This window comes from Natrix helvetica (assembly GCF_964273705.1).
Source record: "Natrix helvetica genome assembly, chromosome: 1".
NCBI classification, from domain to species: Eukaryota; Metazoa; Chordata; class Lepidosauria; order Squamata; family Natricidae; genus Natrix; species Natrix helvetica.
In genome coordinates, this window is record NC_138548.1 from 312,508,347 (window position 1) to 312,534,081 (window position 25,735).

The 25,735-nt window shown below is 35.1% G+C and overlaps 1 protein-coding gene across 3 annotated transcripts in view; it reads right to left on the bottom strand.

Moving 5' to 3' along the window:
• The window catches only part of EEFSEC (eukaryotic elongation factor, selenocysteine-tRNA specific), a 179,062-nt gene that overhangs the window by 100,631 nt on the left and 52,696 nt on the right, over window positions 1-25,735 (bottom strand). For all 3 annotated transcript variants that reach the window (XM_081939505.1, XM_081939507.1, XM_081939506.1), the window contains exons 2-4: window positions 21,823-22,030; window positions 17,736-17,832; window positions 14,817-14,981 (exon numbers count right to left, since the gene is read on the bottom strand). In XM_081939505.1, the coding sequence (XP_081795631.1) occupies window positions 14,817-14,981; window positions 17,736-17,832; window positions 21,823-22,030 (470 nt within the window). The remainder of the gene's footprint in view (window positions 1-14,816; window positions 14,982-17,735; window positions 17,833-21,822; window positions 22,031-25,735) is intronic.

A 25,735-nucleotide genomic window follows, 5' to 3' on the forward strand; every position in this document is an offset into this window, starting at 1 on the left:
AAGCAAGAAATTAATCTTTCAAAAATATGTGGAAAACTAGTTTTCAGAATAATAAAACACCTGCAACTTTGCCTTTTTGAAATTCTGGAATACAGGATATAAAGATTTTATTATCATATTTCTATAGTGGTCATTTGTATTTCTACAAATGAGTAATGATGCACTTGCAACAGCCTCTGTAATAGAACAAATAGGCCCATCTTGCTAACTTTTTCTAAACTCAAATACAGAAAAATATTAAAGAAGGCTTAAAAGAGGCTCAAAACAAAAATGACTTTAACATAGCTAATAGTTTCAGCACAGAAGAAAAATTCATTCAGGCAGGAATCCCAAAACTGTACTTATCATGGTGAAGCATCATGTAGATTAACTCTACAGTAAGATAGGTAGCAAATAAATTTAACAAATAATAATAATACAGTCTGAATATCTGGCTGACTGTGCAATAAACCATAATAATATAATATATTTTAATACACAATATGTCAATTGGCCATTTTTAGTCTTTCTGAAACCAAAGAGATACTGTCATTTGAAAACTTTCACCCGCAGTCTTGGTAAACAATTAAATATTTTTCTTTATACTTTCTTAAAAGCCCCAGATGTGTTACACACATGAAAAGTGCCTAACTTATAAAGTTAAAAGTAAATGACTTTTGTTCCAAGTCATTGATGACTTTTGTTCCAAGTCATTGATGTTCCAAGTCATTCCTGGATGTTGTTTAATGAAATATTATTTTTACACATTTAAAACATTTAACAGAATGAGTTTTGAGTAATAGGAAAAGTCTGATCCTGGCTTATAAATCAATTATCATTTTCTTCAAAAAAAAAACATTAAATATTACTCAGAACTCTTAACCACCAGCAATGGGTGATAATAGTAACTGAACTAATTTATATGGTAACTAAAATAAATTGCTCTATTTTTCTTTCATGGAAGTGAAGATGGGGGGGAGATAACAAGTTTTCTAGTCTTCATCTCAATGCCAAAACAAGAGCTTTCTCTTAGATCTATCACTATATTTAATTGTTATCAAATATTCCACTTGAAATATGCAAACATGGATTATGTAAGAGAGAAAACCATTAATATATTATGAACTCTTATCAACCCCCCCCCCTCCAAAGAGCATCATTTTCTGCTAATGAACATTTGGCTTTTAATTATAACATAATGGAAAGAAAGTTATTTTAACCATATTAATTTTGTGATCTTTCTCTCATAGAAATATGAAAATTCAGAGAATACATTAAAATGCAGTAATCTTTTTAGTACCACCACTGAATGCAAGAATAACAATTTCTATAAAACAAACATTTCCCTTGCCTTCATTTTAAATATGAACATATTATATAACATATTGACCAAGAAGAATTAATACTGTAATTAATCAAGACTTAGATACCAAACTGGTAAAAATGGCATTTCAATATAATCCTGCTTATTAAATGAAATCTGTTTACCAATCATGAGAATAAAAAATATCAGAACTTCAATTTTCTTCCTGTTTCAGAACATCTACCTCTAATGTGAATTTGAAAATGAATTTGAATTAGAAAATGACATTATAATCCCTTTAAATTGGTCAGGAATTCATTGGGGTTCAGTTGGATATTTCCAAATAAGTAGATTTTTCAATCTAAATTATTTCCAATGCTTAGTCTCATTATTACAGGTCTTTAAAAGAGGATGGAAAAAAACAACCCAACAGCTCAGTGAGTAATCCTTCTCTAATTTAAGTCCTAGATATCATGGGTTCCAGCCAACAATGTCACTTCTCCAAATCCTCACAAGAGGATTGCTCAATCTTTAGAAAATATATAGAAGGCATTCGGGAAATTAAATGAAGAAGGAAAATCTGTTTTTCCAAAATTATCAGTTCTATATTACTTATGAATGGACAAAGTTGGATATAACCCCATATCAAAAATTAAGTAGATCCCCCAAGCAATATAAACTGACCCATTGACTCAGCTTGATCCAACCCTTGCAATCTGATTAATAGATGTAAACAAAGGTTCTCCACTTATTGATAACAATAGTTAAAGTTAAATTGATACATTGCTTAGTTTTTAAATATACTTTTGTTTACATACGTCTTCTTTAAAGCACAGAAGTAGACTTGTTATAATAGTTGGTCTTTTTAAAAAAAGACCAATTTTTTATAATACTGAATATACTGTACATAATAAGCATGCAAATTTATTAAACCTGCAACAGAAAAGTTGTCCAGAATTAGCCCGAATAGTTAGACAGGACAGACTGCTTATTACATTCTGTTCTTATTATTTTAAGAGCATGTAAATGCTAATGTTTACTTTAAAATTATTATGTTTTAATATATCATCCATATGCCTAACCTCTTACATTATGCTAGGAAAATACTACATTTTTCTATTTACATTTTGGAAACCTTGGTAAAAATCGGTATCTCAGTCAAGTTGTAATATTTGCCAACCAAAGGAGAAAAGAATTTGCCCATGAACTAAAAAGCCAGGGAGGTCTTAGACCTCGCCTGCATGTTGAACCATTTGAGGATGCTTACGCAAATGTATTTTGTTATTGCTATGCATGGGAAAATAATCTAATTTTCAAAAGCAACGTTAACAACAACATTCAGGTTTAGGCTATTCTCTCGAGTAGAGAAAAATACTTATAGAGTAGACTCTATGCACTTGTAATTAGAGAGGCAATAGTGGAATTCATATATATTCTAAATGTTTTGATTTCATCTTCAACCAGCCGACCCAAAACTAAGGAAATATGTGTATCGCAAAACCTCTGGAGAATACTCAGTTGCCTGCCAATATTGATACAGCCCTGGGAAGGTCCTCTTATTATTTTGTATCCTCTAATATCCATCCAAAACAAAAAATAAATTGTAAAATGTAAAAATGTTTTTAGTGAAAAGAAAAAGCAAGTAAAACAGGTATAGCAGGCCTTTACTGACCTTAAAGCACACATTTTTTTAAAAAATAAATCTCTTTCAAAGATCTAAAAACATGAAGGAGCCATGTTTTTTCATCATCACATGTCTATTCTGCCTGTATAACCTAAGGTACTCTGGCTAATAAAAAACATATCATAGCATAACCATGAATAACAAAAACAAGTTGGAAACTGAATTTAAAATGTAAGGAAAGGATATTAGAATTCAAACAGTTAACAAGGTGGAGAGAAGAAGCAACAGGTATCATCACTCTACCCATGTTAAGTTTAGAAAATCACTCTGAGTTGCATTCTCTTGCACACCTCTTCCTCCCTTCCATGTGAATGGAAGGGCTTGACAATCTGTGTTAAACCATTATTTGTCATTTCATCAAAACTATAAATAGATTTATAATGAACTCTGGTTAATTTAACAAGTTAGATTTATAATTATGGTTGGTTGGTTGATTGATTGATTGATTGATTGATTGATTGATTGATTGATCATATTTATTCCATTTATCACACCTCAAAAGAAGCAACTTGGTTTGAAGTTAACCTGTTTGGAAACTGTTTTGTTTCAACTTGTTTTGAAAATAATTCATGTAACTGAAACAAAACATGGAAGAATGAACTAAAACATGTATGGGCAATTATTTGGTGGCAATGAACTATATTTATTTTTAAAAGATGAAATCCATTAAATGAATGGACTGGGTTTTAGGGATTTTCATTTTTTTTTTATTTCTGAACTTAAAAATGCTTATTTTAGAGTTTATATAATAGTTTTCTTATTTTCCATCTCAGAATCAGTCAATGAAAATTTCACAGGCTGCCACAAGTTTATACAGCGGCTACACATAACTCTGGGACTTCAAGTTCTTCATCACAGTATTAGTTCACAATTTAAGTGATAAAATTTTAGTCTGAGGTCTTCCTTCTAGAACAACAATTACAGAACTATTCCTTCCTATTGTTACTTTTTCTGCAAAGCAAGAGGAATTAAAGGGTAAGAAAGATGAAGGGAAACCAGAGAAATAAGAATCTAGAATTCCCAGAACAATGAGAGACAGTCTCACTGAGATAATTTCCAATATAAAAATGTAATGTCAAAAAAATCAACTAAATCTAGAGACTATGAACAAAATTTTATAACCCATATACTGTACACTCATATATTTCATGTTTTTATATCTGCCCATAATTAACATCAGGCAGCCAGATATATAAAATGATCAAAGTTAACCATAAAAACCTACAGGACACCAATCTATACTACATTTTTTTTTCAAAACTTGCTAGGAATTAATATTAAAGATTAAGCAATGCTTTATTAATCTATGCCAATTTGTTTCAGAAATATTTATTTCAAATATTTACATTTAAAAACACATGTCCTCTCTGCAATGACAGAAGAGCACTTTAGAATGAATAAAGCTAGAAACAAGGAAAGGTGGAAAGAAAAGATTGTAGTACTTGATCTTTTTCCTCATTTGCAGACAATTATTTTGAAACAGTTAATAGGCACAAAAATAATCCCCCAAAAGAGATATGTTTTCATCAATTAATTTAACTCACATAGCAAAGAAATGTCTTTTCAGTGTTGAGATATCTAGGCCACACATGGGGTATCATGATTTGTACAATGATGTAATAGACGTTAAAATTTACAGTTACACTTACAACAACAGTATGGTCCGTTTGTGCACAATTTTGTGGAGAAATATCCTACAAGTGCAGATTACCAAGTACGGATGCAAAATCTAAACAATATAATACATTTTTTAAAAAAGATAAAGCAAACTGGTTGTGTTTATTTTTAATTCTGACTTGTTCTTATTTATCAATTGTAAAAATTACTTTGGCAGAGATAGAAAAGTTCCATTTAAAATTTGGAAGGGCCATGTGAGCTACATAATAATGGGAGAGATAAATAAACTATCTAAATCAATGTAAGACAACTTTGTTCATATGTTAAAAGCATTACAATTCAACAATTTGAAATTCCAACACATGCCACTAGCGTGTCTTTATTTGGGAAAGAATTAAAATGGGACATTTGGGAATCTTTTTGTGAAAACCTGAATCTCAAAATATACTCCAAACAGTTAATACAATTGAAGGAGAAATGGAATTCATTATTTGCAGGAGCTAAATAGACACATTACCACAAAATCTGCAGGGAAATATTTGTACTTATATCACACAAAAGCTACAAAGGGAAACATATTTTTACTTCTAAGATCAGCATTAGAGATAAGTAAACACACAATTCCATGTGATGCAAATCCACACTGTAGGGCTGCACCACAGAATAATGTAATCGCATAAAAAACAGCAGCAAGTACACATTTGGTCACAAAATGTGTACTTTCATAATAGGAAACCAACTGAATGGGAAATATCTTAAGATAAATCCAGGTGTTCTCATCCAAATACATTTCTTACAATATAGGAAAATGGCTTCTATACTGCAAGTTCTGCCCTTATCAGACAGTATAAATTCAATTGTTTCTTCCTATATCAGAACAGGATTTGGAGATGAAGCATACCTGACTATGTCAGGAAATAGACTTAAAATGCGAAAAATCCACACACATGCTTTAAAAGGTGATTCTATGTTTCAATTTTTTGAAGAGAGATTGTGTTATCAAAGTCCTCTCTCAGTTTTAAAAGATTGTAATAAGCCTCAGTTTTCCTTTCTTAAAATTATACTGAACTGTGCTTTTTATTTTTCTGTTCATAAAATATTCAAACATATTTTTATCCTGAAAAGTGCAAAAACTTAATGCACAGGTCTATCAAACCAATGCCTTTTGTATTTTGATTGTTCTTATCTCCAAAATGGAAGAATGTTAGAAATGAAAGAATGTTGGTAGAACCAAGCTAATTAATCAATTAAACTTGCACATTCATTTATACTCTTATATGTTGTGAAAACACCAAGAACAGAGCACCAGTTGCACCAGTTAAGCTATCCATACTCATTAACTTAATAGTACACTACATTTTTCATAATATTTAACCTTGAATGAAGAAATAAGTGCTTCTCTGATTTCTTAGTGCTCTTTTCCCTTGAATTACGAGGGAGAAAAAAAATACATTTTCAGATGTTTTTAAAAAGTTGCAGTACTCTATTATCAAAGCTCAAAATAAAATAAAAATTCTACTTCACAGTTTGAATCGCATAATAACAACTGCCAGAATCCTCAAAAATAATAGCAGCTACAAAATAGTATTAGGTGTTTTAAAGGCTTTTATCATTTACTTTTAGTAATAATTTATATGCCTTTTGACCAAAACAGAAAAAGTAATTTCAGCAAGTTTTATTCCTTTCCAAATTCCTACTATCTTTGTATATATAAAACGGCTAAGGAGCATTCTGTATATGTTCATTTTTCTTGTCTAAGTATTTGTTGCTCTGGCACTACAGAGAAAGGAAATCACTTTGTAATTTAACATTCATTCAGCTCTAGTAATTTTTCTATAAGTCTTTGGCTCCATCTGCTGACTTTTAATGTTCAAAATAATTGATAATGTCTGAAGCATTAGTCTTAGAATCTTAATTTGAAGGTCATTCCTTTTAGTCATGAGGAGCACTTCAGATCACTGAAATGAATTGAAATAATTGAAGAGCAATTTCAGATTAATACTACTACATGACGCTAATCCAATAGCCTAGGTACCAGTTTTCAGAACTTTTAAGATGAATCAAGTTAAACTTAAAAAAAAACCCTAAACTAAAAGAAAAGCAACAAGTGGCTGAAACAGAGAGACCTGTTTCGTGTATCAATCCAAGCCATGTAGTCTTACTGAATAAACCACATTTTTAATTCATAAAATACCCTAAACCAAATCAAATCAAATTATGGATTACTGTGAGATATGAATCCAGCCACATAATTACTAACATATTATTTCATTGTTATATTGCCTGCCAATTAAAAATAAAACTGGAAATCTTTGTTACTGCAGATAATTTTCTCTCATAAACATTTTTACACAGAACTTGTAGAGTCAGAAAGCTGATCTTGGACAAACTATGCAAAAATGGTTACAAAAACAAAAGTAAGCTCTAAGCCTGGGAAGGAGAATCTACAGATAACCCTTACTTAATGAACAGTTATAAATTCAGTTTGGTAGGGTTTTTTGGATATGTATTTAATTTCTTTTTAACTTTTGGGATGTGTGTTTTTTAATGTTGTACGCCGCCCTGAGTCCTTTGGGAGAAGGGCGGCATATAAATCCAATAAAAACAAACAAAACAAAAAAACAAAGAGTTATCGGTACTTAATGACTGATCAAAAGTATGGTGGACTTGGAAAGGGAACTTCATAGCCTGTAAAGAACTTCTGACCATCTTAAAATGTCACGCCACTCCCTCCTACAATCATGTGGTCATGATCTGAGTTCTTGGCTTGGGACCAGTTGCCAACTGCCTCACGATCATGTGGTCGCCATTTACAATTTTTCCTGCTGGCCTCCCCAAAAAGTCAAAGGAGAAATCATCAGGGAAAGTTGCAAGCAGCTACTGCCTGCCAAGAAGACTCCCTCTCATCTCAGGGAATTAGCTGTAAAAGCTCCCTGCCATTCTGTGCCTGCTTGGAACTTGGCAGCTGAAATCGAAGAAGGCACAGAGCCTTTTTGTCTCCCTTCGCTTCCTAGAGCTCTCCACATATTCTGAGAGAGATGGACTCCAAGTTCGATACATGCAGATTTCAGTTGCCAAAATTTAAGCATGCATGGAACTTGGAATCTCTCTCTTCCTACCTCTGTAGAGCTGAAATTTCCTCCTGGCAGGCTGTCTTTTCACTCTAAAAAAGGCTGCCAGCCTGGAAGAAATTTCAACTGAAAACTCTCAGCTCCTGAAGCACTGCCTGATGGGTGAAAATGAGATGTCTTCCTGACAAGCAACCCTTTCACTCCATCTGTTTAACAATCCAGGAGGCGATTTAACTATCACAACTGGGAGTGCTGGATTGCAATTGTTGAGTAAAGCAGTCACATCGGCATCTTGCTTAATGATCACTTCTCTCAAAGACCAAAATTCCAGTCTCAAAAGTAGTCATAGGTCAATAGCTACCTATAGTTCATTTAGGTGTAAGAGAGAAGCAAGGAAAAAAAACACAGATCAGGCTTTCAAGGTTTTACAGCCTATATAGTTCTAGTCAATCTTGTGGGATCTGTTTTCTGCCCTGGCCTTCTTTCAAGGGCTGATAGAACTTTCCCTAATGTACACTATAAAGTAATGTCTCTAATATTTTATATATATATAAAATGATAAGCACTTTGCAGGAGGCATTCTGTAATACAACATCATGTTTAAGCATAGAAGCCAGCAAGTTGAGGCTGGATGAAGAGCTCACCATCTCCAATAGCAGATCGGTATCGATCAATCTACATATCATGTCAGCGGTCCGCTCTACAGCACTAGCTTCTATTGGGATGCAGTGCTGCAACTTAAGAATGAGGCAGCCCTACTCCCTGCTAAACAAGTCCAGGACAAAAGTTCAGTAGGTCAGCCAAGAGAATATAAGAGCTGGAGCCAGGGAAGAATCTGATGCTGTCTAACTTAGCCAAGACCCAACATGTAGCAAAGAAGACAAATGTACAGCACAACCCATTTGGAGTAGAGACCCTGGTGGAAATAATGTTTATCCAAGATAATAGATATGGAATGTTTAAAATGTTAATGACCAAAGTCTGCCAGGAATTAGATGTGCATACTGTACATACTGTACATACATGTATATAATTTCCTTAATTTATATATTTTCATTGAATGAAAATATTCCATTTGTTTAAACTAAATTTAGATACAGTTTTTAGATAGTGACATAAGGTAGAAAAATATATAAAGTCAAAACAGTCAAAATGATCCAATTAATAATTCAATAAATTTAAATGAACTCAACAGTCCCAAAACTCTTAATCGACAGAAATCATTATACAAATCATGATTCCTTATAACTTACATTACATATGATTTTTTTAAAAAAAGTCAGAGTTAACATTTTACAATACAACCATTACAAATTAACACAGAAAAATAGTAATTAATCCTAAACTGAATGAAAAATGAGAATCAAAAGGCAGAACTATAGACATACTTTGATTTTAGTATTTAAATTTGTTTTCCAACTTTCAAGATTTCTAAAAAAAATGGTTCTACTATATTTGTATTTTGATCTTATTTGGTAGAACACCAGTTTTCCTTCATAAATATATTTATTGAAAAGAACTTTTTTTAGAAACAGGTTAACATATGTTTATTCTAAAGTAGACTCCAATCAGATATTTGGCAGATTAAAGCAAACAAAATAATTCAATTTTTTGAATTTATCACATATAGAGTTTAAAAAAAAACAGTAATCAGGCTCCTTCCTGTTCAATATTGACTGTATTAACTACACAAGTAGAGGAGATCCAACATACAGTTTACATTAATGCTACCAAGCTTTGCAGCATTCCCTCCACTATTTTTCCATCTGTCCCAACTAAGAAAAAAAAATATAAACTGGGTTCTATTCAGAATAGAATTGTGTGTCTATTCAGTAGCTCTCTTATTCCATATTATAAACTTATCCCACATGAAATAAATCTATTAAACCAACCTATGTTCCTACATAACATCAATTAAGCCAAACATCTCTCAGATATAATCATCAGTGGAAAATGATATACCATGACTAAATTACAAGACTCAGATGTTCAAATTCTAATAAAAAATTATTTGTTTTCCAAAAAGCATTAAGTTTGGATTCTATTATTACTTCTAGTTCACACGCAAGATAAATGCTTATTACAGTAAGTCAGGATCAGTTTTTAGTGTTACATAATATTGAAGAATGGTGGTAGCAGTTATGAAGTTGAGTTTTGACTTAGAAAACTCAGGTTTGGATTGCTGAGCCATAAAAGTTCATTGGGTAACTTTTGGCCTGTGGACCCCAAACTGACCCATGATAGAAAGTTGCTTTGACTGAGAGAAGTTGAAGGAGAGATCCAAGCCATTGCAAAAAAAGATATCTGAGTCCTAAGACAGTAGAAAAGATGTGAAAGAAACTCAGAACAACTCCACCTCATTTATGCTAAGTATAAAATGTGGTAGAATAAGGCTTTCAAGATTCTGTGAGAATAGCTTAATTGTGTTAGTGTACATTCCAAGCCTCTTAAAAACTCCTATTTGCTGAGCTTGTTTATTTTAGACGATGACAGTGCAATGTACAAGGACCATATGTACAAGGAACAGTGCAATGTAAAAGGACCATACAATGCCATAACTGACAGATTTGACCTGGTTATCAATTGCTCACAAGCACAATTTAAGGCACTGATGTTGAGTTTTAATGTCCACCTGTTTGAAAGCTGAAAGAAATGCAAAGGTGGGTCATAAATTCAGCTTAAATGTCAGTTCAGCAAATAAATAAACTCAAAATGTTTAGATTTCTACTTACATTCCAACATAGGTCTATGAACAAGGTATAAATGTAAAAAAGCAGATCAAGATGAACATGATAAACCTGAATACAAAACAGTGTATTCTCTTAAGCTCTTCAGCCCATTGAACAATTACATGTACTGTCAGGAACAACTTAGGACAATTATTCCTTTAAAAAAGAAAAGTTTATATGCAGTCCAGCAAGAGACAATTTGAAGGGAGACTTCCGGTTCTGGCTGCGGATCGCAAAGGGCAAGCTTTGCTCGCCCACGCACTCCTGGTGGGCTAATATTCTGGGAGGACACGAGAGTTAGAATCAACACAACCACAGAGGCTCAGGCCTTTATGGAAAAAAATAAAGTCCTCTTAGATAAATCTGATGACACTGCACAGGACATACAGGACACGGGAGGTGCCGGAGCTCTGCTGGAGGGGGAGAAGGGGCAACATCGAGAAAACTCAGATCACAAAAATGAACAAGAAAATCTGTTTGATGTAAAATGATTGAAATTATTTGAAGATAAAAGTTTATATGCTGACAAAATACCACTAACTAGTAATAATCCAATGTATTAATAAATGAAAAGTATGAGAACGGGGGGAGGGCCACTTCCTGCATATTGTATTTGTAACCTATTCCACCACCCCTTTCCTTGTTTATTTTTTAAAAAACCAATAAAATTTTGTTTTAAAAAAAAGAGAGACAATTTGAAGGGATATTTTAGTCAAAAGAAGAGAGAGAATGATGAGGATTGTGTTTGCCTTACTAAACCATCGATTTGAAATTTGCAAACACTTACAAATGTACAACTACTATTATTCGTAGGCTTTAAAAATTACTGTAACATAGTTAAAATTTTTAATCATTCTCTCACCCCTATCCAAACATTTAGGAGAGGTATGTTCTCAATAAAACGAATTCCTGCACTTATACAAATGATTTAAGAATATGAAACTTAAGAAATGCACTATATTCAAAAATTGTACTGTAAGACAAGAAACAAAGCTAAATACTTTTGAAGTTTCTTCATCTAACTCAAAATGTATCCCCTGATGTACCTATCTATAAGTTTATATCACATCATAATTGAAAACAACTCTCAGTGAAGAAAGATACAATAGACAAATTATAATAAATATACAACCCCAAAGCAGCAGAGATAAGCAAATATACAATTACAGTTAAGAAAAATAACAAAAATGTGCCAACCCAACTTAAGCATAACAAAAATAAACTCCAGAAACCATACTGGAAAATTGTGCCATAATGGTCTTCCAAAGCTATCTCAACTGGATTGCAGGGGCACACAGCCACTCATTTCAAATATGAGTATTAACCTAAGCATACTATTTATCATAGCAAAAGAATGCCTCCTATAAAGTGCTTATCATAGATTGTATCAACTGTAGATCACCTACTTCCAACTGACAAATTCAGTTTTAGAAAAAAATTAGGACCTAGAGAAGTAAAGGTCTCAGATTTGCAAAATGGTACTTTCAATTAATCACAAATCAATTTGTATAATATGGCGTGCAACTATTTTAACAGGACAACCCAGCCTATAAAATATAGTGATTACTCAGTCATCAAGCTAAGATATTACTTCAGTGTTTTTGAATTGATTGATTGTATGTCTTCAAGTTGTTGTTGGCTCTTAGTGACCACATAGATAGGCTTTTCCCTAACCTGGTCTTTCATATCTTCTAATGGGTACACATACTGGAATATTAGGCAAACACAAATCCCAATTGTATTAAATCACTTCCAATCTAAGAAAGAGCGAAAATGTCCTATTGGATATTAGCGCTCAGAAATGTTACTCCTAAAATGGAAATGGCAAAAGACATATCACATGCATGGTAATTTTAAAAATGTGCATAGTATCAGAGGGCTAGTAAAAAATTGTATTATCATTACATTTTCAAACCACAAATAAGGGACTCATGTGCTTCAGCATGTTAAGTACCATTAAGTAGTATTAAACTGCTCCATTGAAGAATTGTTTGCTACGTCAGAAATTTCTCACACACACACGCAGCACACAACATTCTCTTACTGCAGTTTAAATAATCAACCCCAGATGGCAATTTACATAGTCAACACTGTAAAGGAATCTGTGTGCTGCTGGCATTCTCAACCTCAATCAGAGAGTATGGGCGTTTGAGAATGTCACTGTTTATTTTTAATTGCTCTGTCCCTCCTTTCGGCAAGTTCAGGCGGTCACACACGTCGAAGTCTATTAGTAGAATAGGTATGAGATGCCACTTTATTTGCTGGGAGGGTTCCTTGCGCTTGGAAAGCAGCTGTTTTGCAATGTCCCCAATGCCCAGTGGGCATCAGCTGTCAATCTCAGTTAGCAAAAGGTCAGGGCAACGAAAGGTCAAGGAATGTCATAATCCACAATGTGTTATAAGATCTTTCTCTTCTATTGCTTTGTAGGATTGAGAATTGGTAAAACTTCCCACCGGTAACCTAGTTAAACACTTCATGAAATAGGTAACAGGAAAACAAATTTAATCTCCAATTGTAATTTCAACTGTCCATATCCATATATATGCAGAGATGCATGCTTACTTAAAATTACTATGCCGAATGATGAATTATAGTGCCATTCTATCTGGCAATCATTCTCAGCTTACTTCTGAGGCTCAAATGCTTAAACTTTATTGCTTTCTCAAAAGGTACTGAAAATAGTTCTCTTCCATGGAATATTTGGACACTATGATGGTATCTCTGTGGGTGAAGGAGAGAATCTGTTGTTCTTTCCACATGGTGCTGTCTTTTGGGCTTTATTTTGAGTTACAGATTTTATATGTGAAGCTGTTCAGACTCAATGGAATTGGGTGGCTTAAAATTTTGAAATACAAATAAATCAGACTGCCTCTTTAGTTCCATTTTTTCTTGGGGTTTTTTTTTTGGAGGGGGGAATGGGGGAAGTTTTTAATCTGGATGCTGTTTTTATTTTGTGGAAAATGGGAAGATTAATAGGTTTGGTATTTATGGTGGTTTTATATTTTTGATTCCTATAAAAGCCTTGCTTTATTTCAGTGATGTAATATATAAATAAAATGATATTCCTACTTAATGAGCAGAGTATGCTCTGAAAGTATCACCATAGAAATAATTTTAATTAACTGATCCTCTTAGAGTTTGTGTTACATCTCTTCAGTTTCATTTCACACATGATCCCATAATATCATCTCTCTTCAACAGTTAAGATAATTTATTTCCAATCCAGCAGTAGTTCAGCAGGATACTGTATGTACTGAACCTGGTTTTCCAATAGAAAGCATTAGAAAACGCCTGCTTCACCCAACCAACTCCTAGACAATCCTCCCCCACAGAGGTTAATAAACTGAACAGAGGAATGGTAATAGGACACTTCATGGCTCACCTTTTGAGCTATTGGGGGGGGGGGAGTGATTAGGAACAAAGGATGGGAATTTTTGAATCAAGCAGTGATTTCTACAGGTAGAAGTCAGCAGCAGCGATGACAACAAAAAAATAGTTTGGGTGCAAAAATGGTATCAGTATAGAAGGACCTTTCTTAAAGTTAATAATGAGTCTGACCTATTCATAAAATAATTATACTAATTCTCTATTACAAGACTAAATCTTGATGGATTTTGCACTTTAAAAAAAATTAGGATTGGATTCTTCTTTCTCTATTACACTAATCAATTGGCCAACTAAAAGGTTAAGTTGCTGTTAAAATACAAGGATGGAACGTGTAGATAAAACTGAATTCTTTCATCAAGACCAACGGATTGGTAACTGAATTTAGATAGCTGCCAGACTCAACACTGGAAACAGGTTTTTTCTGGATCTAGAAATTTCTTATTTATCCTTTAATTTAATATTTTTTCATTTACATGTCTCTGTTTGCTGGTCATTTTCTTCATTATAAGGAAAGAGTATTGTTATTATTTTTACGTCATAATAAGATTTTCCTGAATGATTTTTGTATATAAACATTTATTCCCGCAAGGACCAAACTAGATTCTTGGACACTTTTCATTGCAGCCAAATATAGTGTTAATCTGTTGTTTTTTATTTCATTAAAATATCCTGAATTTGATCTCTTCTCATTTTTCTGCACCAGTAAAATCAGATGAGATGTTTTCTCTATTTAAGTGCCTTGAAAGAGTTTCTTTCTCTTTTTTTCCTTTTTAAATTTTTTATCTCCTTTGTCTCTGGGGTCTTCCCTTTTAAAGACTCAGCTTCAGGCATCCATTTTGCTTGCAAAGTATATAGTTTGCGAATCAGGCCAACATTATTATATTAAAAACTACCCAATTCTGTACAGTATTCCAGGGTTTTTTAAAAGTTCCTATTGAGCAAGCCAAATGAAGTTAGCTAGGTAAATGGAATACTATAGGAGCAGCAAACTTTCTGGCCTGTTCTCTCTTTGATAAAGATGTTAGAACCAAAAATGATATACTCACCTTCAAGGCAGGAATTTCCACATTGTCCCCAATATTAACTGAGCCTGAAAGAATCGTTCCTGTCATCACAGTGCCTTGGCCCTTGATGGAAAAACAGTGGTCAATGGCCATAAGGAATGATCCTGAAGGATCTCTTGTTGGTATATAAGCCTCTGACTTTAGGACCTAAAAGCAAGAGAAAATAAGACCTATATATTGACAAAATGTCACATAAGACACAAAGAAATGAAGAGAAAAGGTATGTGATTGATTTCACCACGGCACAGCTTTCTGTTGCAACATGACTGGAATAGTCCAAGGTCAAATAAATTGTTTGCACTGCCCAGGAGGTGCAGATTTAGCAGCAGCAACTGGATTTGATTTTCTGCCTTAAAGTTTTGATGCAGTGCAATCAGCCTGGTTAGCAAACTATGTCACAGAAAAGTTTCTACCAATACCTATGCAAATACAGCGGCAATAACTATTTGTAATTCTGGGGAAGAAAGGATACGTACTGCCGTGTTTCCCGAAAATAAGACAGGGTCTTATTTTCTTTTGCCCCACGAAATATGACCTTGGGCTTATTATAGGGGGAGGGCTTATTGTTTTGGAGTTGCCAGGCAGCTGCTCCCTTGCGAGCGGGCTCCCGAATAGCCAGGCACAGCCTCAGGGGCGAAGCAGCCATGAGATGACCACGCTCACAAGCACCGCAAACCCCCTCTCCAGCCGGACAGAGCACCATTCACTGACCTAGGGGTATCCCTAAGGCACCAAGGCACGTGGCGCTCTGTCCGCTCCCGCAGCTTGGCACTGCCCGGCTGGAGAGGGGGGGTTGCGCAAGTGCCTGTTCCGCCCCTGCTGCGCTCCGAGCAAAACTTCTTCTCCGGCTTCCAAACTCCAAAACTCGGCTGCCGAGTCTTCCAGCAGCGGCCGCTCTAGGAGTGCACTCTATGGTTGTGGGCTGGCTGCTGGAAGACTCTCTGTCCGGAAGACTCTCTGTCCGGCAGCCGGCCCACAACCATAGAGCGCGGCGGGGGCGGAACAGGCGCTCGCGCAATCCCCTTCTCCAGCCGGGCAGAGCTCCATGCACTGACCTAGGGGATATCCCGAATGTGCCAAGCCGTGGGAGCTGGGGAGCGGGCAGAACACCCCATGCCTTGGTGCCTTACAGATACCCCCTAGGCCAGTGAATGGCGCTCTGCCCGGCTGGAGAGGGGATTTGCTGTGCTCGTGAGCGTGGTCACCTCATGGCTGCTTCACCCCTGGGGCTGTGTCCGGCTCTTCGGGAGCCCGCTCGCAAGGGAGCAGCCGTCTGGCAACTCTCCCCTCCGGCTAGGCAGAACGCCACTCCCCAACCTAGCGGTATCCCAAAGGTGCAAAGCAACGTGAGCGCCTTTCCCCCTTCGGCTCCCGCGGCTTGGTGCCTTCGGGATACCGCTAGGTCGGTGAGCAGTGCTCTGCCTGGCCGGAGGGGGGGTTGTCCAGGGGGCTTATTTTGGGGGGTGGGCTTATATTTTTGCCCACGCGAAAAATGTGGCAAGGTGTTAGTTTCAGGACAGGTCGTATTTTCGGGGAAACACAGTAGTTCTCAGAATGCACACACATAATTAAACGGTCAAAATGCAGATTTTTCTCCTTTATTTTTACAGCTTTGTCTAATACAAAAAATATGGCAAGGTTTTGAAGAACAATAAAGGCACACTGGCAATTGTAGTTTCATTTTCTACTAGCTCTATCCAGAAATACACCACTAAGAAGAAGCATCTGGAGAAGAAAGGAAGTTTCAGGAAGAAGTGGTATGAGAAGCTCAAGATCTGTCAGAAGGAGTATGAGAAGCTGGAGAAGTACCAAGGCCTGAAGGGGGAACTAGAGAACATGTAGAAAGTAAAGGCCAAAGTGGCCCCAGTGGTGACAGAAGCACCCAGAGCTATAGATGACATCATGACTGGCTGTAAAATGAGCGCATATACTGATCCAGTATCTGATTTTTTTTTAAATATAAACAATGCTGTGCTTCAATAGTTAGATGGCCTAGACATTGATATTTGCTAATCTAGATAATCTAGATAAAATGTTAATATATATTGCTAGTCCATGTATGATATGCCATACGCTAAATGAATAATAATAATAAAAATATAGCTGCAATCTCAGGAAGAACATTAAAGCTCTTTGTTCAGAAGAGTGCAGTGCTAGGAATAGCTAAGAGACTGCACAGAATCCACAAACTCCCAGGCCTTTGATAGAGGATCCAGGATTGAGGAAGATACATACCAGCCACCCACTTTCTTCCTTTGGGCCTTGTATTTCTCTGGCTTCTCACACACTTTCTTCCTGATGTTGCTGTCACTTGGCACAGCTACATCTATTGCCACCAGATGTTACTACATATAATGCCAGCTGCATGGTTGTGCTGTTCAGTATATGTGTTCCTGACTGCATCTTACACCCTGTCACATCTTGACAGTGTTGGACTGTCTCTGAGGCATCTCTGCTGCTATGGATCTGGTAGTGCCTGTTGTTATGCTGATATGATCAGTGTCTCAGTGCTGTCTTTTAATTTTAATTCAGCCCTTTTAAATCACTGATAGGATTTCTCAATTTCTGCCACCTCAACTATCTGTGAATGGCATTTAGTTCTATCAACCTGTTGTAAATGCATCAAGCCATGGTGCATTTATCAGTCTCAAGAAATGGGAATATAGAAGACTCACTTGCAAAACTGTTAATGTACAAAGAAAAGTTCAATTCCATACATACTTATCTGAGAGTAAGTACTACTAAAATAGGTGGAGCTTATTTCCAAATAAATTGCATGGGCTTCTAGCACTTTATTGTCAAAGGAGTGTTTACCAGTCCATTGAACTAGGATTTTGATTATGCCTACAACCTTGAGCCATCACATAATATTAAGAATATTAGCATTTTTAAGATACTTACCTCAATTAACTCCGAAACTCCTATTGGAGTCAGAGTTTCTGGGGCTTCTGGACCACCAGGTTTTGCTGCAGCAGAAACTATAGGACATCCATGGAACCTGGTCCAAAAAAAAAAAAGAATCCATCTATGATATCAGCTGTATAATACAGTTATAATTCAGACATTTCCCAGTGTGGTTTACATAACATCACTATTCTATTAAATTTCAATCTATCCCTAGCTATAAATTAACAAAAACAATAATCTAACTAGTTTCTAAATTGTTTTAAATATGAAGGAGGCATCACTGGAATTAATACAGCTTTGAATAATCCCCAACCACTGAGGATCTGCTCATCTGAGCTCTGAAAGGCTCAGATGAAGCCTTCATAGGAAGGCTTTCATATTTTTTGTGCATAGACTAGTAGCCTCCTGTAATACTGGCTCTGAAATAATAGAAGGATAACCTAATTTCCTGTAGCATCTCAGATTGCTTTTGTACTTTCAAACCATAATGAAGCTATCACTAGATACGTTTGTTACTTTCCTATTTTCTTTATGGTGCCGAAGAAATTCAGCTATAGGAACTCAATCACTTCAATATTGAAAGAATGTTCTTAATGCTAAACTAACATTTATTCTAGGCGTATTTTGTTAAACAAGCCAGAATCAAATTACCAACAAGCCAAGTAAATTACGGCTTATCTGATCAATACCTGGCGTACCATTCATCTTTTAGGCCAACATCATAATGTATCTCAGATGTCCTAGCAGAAATAAAAGATCAGAAAGGCATGGAAGTCACCTCAGAAATCTTCAACAGCTCTAACATATCCATAGAGGTTTTCTATTTCTTTATTGTTTCCTAATAATTGAAGATTTTGAGTGAAATATTAGACAATTAATTTCCCTACATACCTTTCCAAAACAATGTATGTGTTTAAAATATATATATTTTATATTAAATAAAAATATATGGTAAAATATCATATATGGTAGGGATGCGGTGGCTCAGTGGTTAAGATGCTGAGCTTACCAATCAGAAAGGTCGGCAGTTTGGGGGTTAGAATCTCTAGTGCTGCGTAACAGTTAGCTCCCGTTACTTGTCCTAGCCTCTGCCAACCTAGCAGTTTGAAATGCAAGTAGAAAAATAAGAACCACCTTTGGTGGGAAGGTAACAGTGTTCCATGCGCCTTCAGCATTTAGTCATGCTAGCCACATGACCACGGAGATGTCTTTGGAAAGCGCTGACACTTTGGCTTTGAAACTGAGATGAGCACCGCCCCTTAGAATCGGAAACGACTAGCACATATGTGCGAGGGGAGCATTTACTTTTATCATATATGGTATAAATTTCCCCAGCGAAACATTGTTTTTAAAAATAGTTTTAACCTAACTACTTAGTTTAAGTATTGCTTTTTCTAACAATAATATATTTAAATTCAGTTCATTCATCTAAAATACATCATTAAGTATTATCAACAGTAGGTAAGACATTGATTCCTGGACATTATTGAAATTGTGCAGAAAAACTGATGTTTGGCATTGTTATGATAAGTACTACCAAAGTGCCTTAAATACATCCTCAACAAAAAGTACAGAAAATATTTAATTGTTAAACCAAATCACAAGTACTTTTTATGAGTTGAAAAGAGGAGATGGACAGAGAAAGAAGTCTGTTGTCAGGGAGAATTAGAACAAAGAAGAAATTCAGACAAAATAAGTGCCTTTTAACCCGAGAAGGGGCCTTCTTAAGGCACAATATCCTTACACCTCTGTGAAATAGATATGGGATTGGAGGAGGCCCAGCAATGAAATCCGGAAGAATCCAGAATTTCAAGTCAAACACAAGTATATAAGTAGAGCAGCTAAACCTTTACTTCAAAAGAAAACATTTTAGCAGAATTTAGTAATGACTATTTTCCAGACCTTGTTAAGAATGTCACTACTACTAGTTGAAAAAAAAGGAACCATACGTACAGCTGAATATATTCAAGACTGATCAAAGCCAATGTCACTGATATGAAAAACTGAATGACAACACATGGTATGAAACAGAATGCTGCAGAGGTCAACTCCAAGGTTGCAGCTATATTCCAATTGAATTGAAATTATTTTCTAAATCTATCAAAACTGGCATAAACATCTGCCAATCAGATACATTGTTTTGGGTCAGGGAGCAAATTAGGGCACTAAAGTAATAAAGGGGTTAAACCTTATCGAACCACTGCCCACACGGAGCCTGTAGTTGTGGCATCTATAATCTCTGTTAAGTCTTAGAAATGTACATTTCTTCACTTCCTACAAATTTTGTTTTCCAGCACAGTCATGCTTCTCCCAAATCTCTGTTCCTTGGGGTTCTATTTGGATGGTAATTGTGCTGTCATGCCCTCAAAGGGAACAGACACCATTTGTATAATGGATTCTTCCTCCTTCTCAGATCCCCCATTCCACCCGAAGTGCTGTGGAATGTTGAAGGATTCTTGGGTAGATCCAAAATTTATGATTAATACAAAGGGGGGAGAATTCTTGCTGCATACACAATAGACTATAGGTAGTACTTGAACTTACGACCAGTTGCTTTATGATTGTGTGAATTTCTGGAGGCAAGTTGTTCCACTGATTAATTGTTCTAACTTTCAGGAAATTTCTCTTTAGTTCTAGGTTGCTTCTCTCCTTGATTAGTTTCCACCCATTGCTTCTTGTCCTCAGGTGTTTATTTTCAATTTCTTTTCTAATTATTGTTATCTACAATTTTCTTTTTTCATATTGGTACAGTATCTTTGTTGACATACCCTCTATAATACCAAGATATTTTTTCTAGTCAGATAGAAATAGCTCACACTCCAGCAATATATACCTAAACTATGTTTGCTCCAATTACCTCACTTTACATTTATTTAAGCTGAATCATATTTGTGATTTATTTCACTATTTGTTCATTTAAAAAGAAGGCTTCTTTGGTTTTTAGCATCCTGGTATATCTTCAAATTTGGTTATCTCCCTGCTTATTGCAATGAAGATCATTTATAAACAAGCAATAAAAAGCACTGATCCCAATTCATATCCTTGAAGAACTTTGCTTCTTACTTCATGCCATTGGGAAAATTTCTCATTTATTCCTATTCTTTATTTTCTGATGTTTAACCAGTTAGCAATACAGGTGATCCTCATTTAACAACCATTCGTTCAGCAACCATTCAAACTTGCAATGGTGCTGAACAAGTCAAAGTTCCAGCCAATATTATGACACATCCCCATAGTGATTATATTGTTGTGATCCAGGTGCTCAGTAAGTGGGCTGGCTTTCTGAACATACCAATGTCCATTAGTCATATTCTCACAATTTGTGACCTTCCCCACTGTCTTTCCACAGAATCAATGGGGAAGTCAGCAGGAAGTCAGAATTTGCAATCACAATGGAAACCATTAACTCCTGTATTGCTTTTGCTATGCAGCATAATTACTGCAATACAGACATGGCTCTTTACGAAAGCATTACTTAGTGATAGAAATTTCAGCCCCTGTTAAACAAGAACTAGCAGTACACAAAAAAACCCCAGCTTATTCCTTAGTCTCAAAGTTTATTTAAGCATCTTTTATGAACAACTCCAGTAATAAACTTTAGAAAGTGTAAGTATAGGTCAATCTTCATTTTTACTTCAGTTGACAATCTCAAAAAAAACCACCCTCTAGACTGTGAGGAGAGTTAACTTTTGCAGAATCCATGCTGATTTTCTTTCATCAAGACTTATTCCTCTACTCTACCTGATAAAAGCTATCTATTCCTTTGTGGAAGAGGAGTAGATGTCAGATACAGCACAAAAGAGGAGTGTCAGAAAGACAACAGGTGTCTCCCCCTTCACTTTTACCTATGTTCCAAAACACAATTGATTCAACTTCTAACAGATTATTTTTGAGAAACTATGGCTCTCAACAAAAACAAAATGTCTATCTGACTAACATATTCAATGTAAAGATTTATTCTAAGGAAGTACACTCAGTTCAAGGAATTTCATCAAAAATTCCTACAGTAAAGTGGCACAGAAAAAAGGGAATGAGAGTAATGCAACACCTATTATGTAAGCAGGTTGGGCAGATTACTTACTTAGTGTTTTCCAGGGTCTTATGCATTTTCTTCACCATCTTGTCAATGGCAGCTTGCCGCTTACCCTCGGGAAGAAGGTCAATTTTGTTCAAAACTACTATCATCTTTTGGCATGCAATCTGTCCAATCACCAAGCACTCTGCTGACTGGGTCTGCATTCCTTTTGTTATATCTATCACAAGCATCATCAAGTCAATAATCTGAGCACCTGAAAGAAAGGAACAAATTTGTAGGAATCAAAACACATGTAATCGTGAATGTTGTAGTGAATATTTCTTATGTCTGTTATATTTTTATTTAGAAAAAGATAGTTTGGAAAACACTGTATAGGTAATGATTCAAGGTGCTTGGACATTCAGTTCCAAAATTAGGACCAAAATAATCAAAATAAAAAAGCAGAAGTTAAAACTCTAAAAGTCAAGACTCTAATTTTGATATAAAGGTCTAGTCTGCAAAGGAAACATCAGAAATGCAAGCTTTTTAAAAAAAATATCTTATTACATATCAGAATCTATTTTTCATACAGGTGGGAGGTTGAACAACTAGCCTTGTGGTATAACCCAAACAATCTTGAACTAAATACATTTAAAACCGTAGAAATGGTGGTAGATTTAGGAGAAACCCTCCTATACTACCACCTCTTACAATACTAGACAACACAGTATCAACAGTAAGGGCATTCAAGTTTCTAGGTCCTATCATATCTCAAGACTTAAAATGGACGCCTAACATCAAAAACATCATCAAAAAAGCACAACAAAGAATGTTCTTTTTTGCACCAACTCGGAAAGCTAAAACTGCCCAAAGAGCTGCTGGTTCAGTTCTACAGAGGAATTATTGAGTCTGTCATCTGCACCTCTATAACTATCTGGTTTGGCTCTGCAACCAAACAAGACAGACACAGACTTCAATGGATAATTAGAATGGCAGAAAAAAACAATTGCTACCAACCTGCCTTCCATTGAGGACCTGCATACTGCATGAATCAAAAAGAGGGCTGTAAAAATATCTACAGACCCCTCACATCTTGGACATAAATTGTTTCAACTTTTATCCTCAAAATGACTCTATAGGGCACTGCACATCAGAACAACTAGACACAAGGACAGTTTTTCCTCGAATGCCATCACTCTGCTAAACAACTAATTCCCACAACACTATCAAACTAAGACTGCATTACTATTATTATTCTCATCCTTCCTAGTACCTATCTTTTTCCATTTAGGATTATAACCATGTTGCTTGTATCTTTACAATTTATATCATTTGTTTCTTGTTTGGTTTGATTGCTTATTACTAATCTATGACTATTGCTAAGTGTTGCAGCTTATGATTCTTTTTTATAGTTTTTTTACTTTTAAACAAACACAGACTAACAAACAAAAAACATAAAACCATTTTCCATTACAAATTACAGACAGTGTGTCGGTTGGTTACAAGATTTCTGTGCATCCCTTCCATAGTCATCACTTACAATTCATATAAATTACGTATTGTTAAATCAAATATATTTATATACATTACTATTATTGTAGTCCCCTCTTACAATTTAAACAAATTCTCGTATCATCCAATATTATATATATATATGCTGGTTTTGTTGTATTCGGGTCTTTTCCCGTGTAAGGTTGAGATTGTCTTTGCAACGTTTCGGCAGGATCTTACCTGCCATCTTCAAGCTGTGGGCTTAAAATGTGATCGGAGCTGCCGTCTTTCTGTAAGTCTTGGTGGGAGGGGATGGGGTGCTGGCTTTGTTTCAGTAAGTGGAATGATTGGTTGTGTGGTTGTATCATGATTGGTAGATTGGTGCTGATTGGTGCAGGCTGCGTGTGCATTGTTGTTTTGTATTGTAACGGCTTGGGTGGTGGGTGGTGTTCGTTTGTTGGCTAGGGCTGGTTTCCAGATGTTTGGTAGGCGGGAGGTATCATCACGTTTGTTCATGCTGTGGGGGTGTTTCTCTATTTCGATGGCTTCCATGATTATTCTCTTGTGGAGGTGTTCTGTTTTGGAGATTAACCTGGCTCCTTCAAAGTTGATTTCATGTCCTGTAGCTTTAAGGTGCTGGAAAAGGGAGGAAGTTTTTTCTTTTTTTCTTACTGCGTTCTTGCGTTCTGTGATACGTGCATTTATCCTTCTGTTTGTTTGTCCTATGTATATTGCTGGGCAGATTTTGCATGGAATTTTGTAGACTCCTTGGTTTTCTAGCTGGATTTTGTCTTTGGGGTTTCTTAAGATGTTGGCTATTTTTTGGTCAGTGGTGAAGGCTGTCCTGATATTGTGCTTGTGGAGAATTTTGCTGATATATATATATATATGATTATTATAATTATTAAACATTCATTTGACTATAACTGTTATTACATCCTTTTATATAAAATATTCTAAATTTAAAATAAAACTATATAATGGCATTACATTATATCCTCCTAAAATCATCCAATTACATTACATCTTTATAACATATTTTAAATAAAAATTGGTTATATTTAATAGCAAGACTTTTAAACATCCTCTCATAGTCCTCATTTACAATTTGTATAAAGTTTCATATTATCAAACTGGTGTATATATATATATATATATATATATATATATATATATATATATATATATATATATATATATATATATGCATTATTATCATTATTACTCATTGATTTGACTATAACTATTATCACTCCATTTTATACATAATACTCTAAATTTAACTAAGTTTAACTTAATTTTTATTATAAACTTTCTTTACATCAACCTGTGTCCTTCCAATAGTAGTACAGTCTTATATCTCTTGCCATTTGTAGTATTAATATTCTGCTTGCTTTCTTGGTAAGTCTTGTATGGACTTCTCTTCGCAACTTGTTGCTCATTGCATATCTTATAAAAATTCAAAACGCTCCATCTGTTCCTTCCATCAGCTTGTCTTTGGTTATTACCGATGCTTCTGTCAAAATTTCTCTCCTTACTTCCATCAAATTTTCTCTCTTTTCTTCTTCTATATTTTGAGGTCTGAGATAGAGTTTCAGTCCATTGATCTCCCCTTTCCATATTCCACTCTTGCCATTTCCAACCACGCTCAATTTACTGTCAGTATCAACAATTTTCTTATCTCTTTGCTCATTTTTTCTTCAATTTTTAGAACTCTGTCTTCAACTTTCATCATTTGATAAGTATCCTCAATTTTTCCATCTATTTTTGCTGTTCTGTGTTCTATATTCTCCATTCTCTTCTCAATTTTCTCTGTTGTTACTAGTATTTTTTGAATTTCAAACATAATCATTTGCAATGTTAATGTTTCTTTTTCATGTTGCGCCATTTTTCCAACTTATAAATACTGCCACTATAGCATTCAAAGCTTTTTGTTAAATTTCAACCAAGTTCATTATAATCTTTCAAGTCAAGGCTTTGTCTTCACTCCAGTCAGCTACTGATAGTACTCCCGAAGAGCACCTGTATAAACAACCCGCTGTTCCCACTATCACTCTCAATAAGCAAACTGAAAAGCCTTGAAATATAAATCAAATGATCAGAGAAGAGAAAAAAACAATGTTTCCAAGCCTCCAGCCTCTAAGTGGCAGTGTTACTTCTTTTTCCTCTGCTGTTACAACCCTCTTTATATTCCAAACTTAAGGCGAAAAATTCTTTAAAAAAAACAATCCAATCGAGCATTGTAAAAAAAATAAATTTTTAATCCATAAGTATTAAAAAAAAGAATAAAAAGTAGAAGAAAAACTAACCCATCCAATTTAAAGAGTAGGAAACATTTGTAAAGATTCCTTCCATAAAAAGAAAAAAAATTAAAAAAAGATAACACACTAAGTTTAATATGGCTTAATCTCGCCGCTTACTCTCTTCTGTCTTCAATTTGAATTTAGCTTTGATTTTTTTGGGGTAGTCTCTTTTCCAATAATAAAAT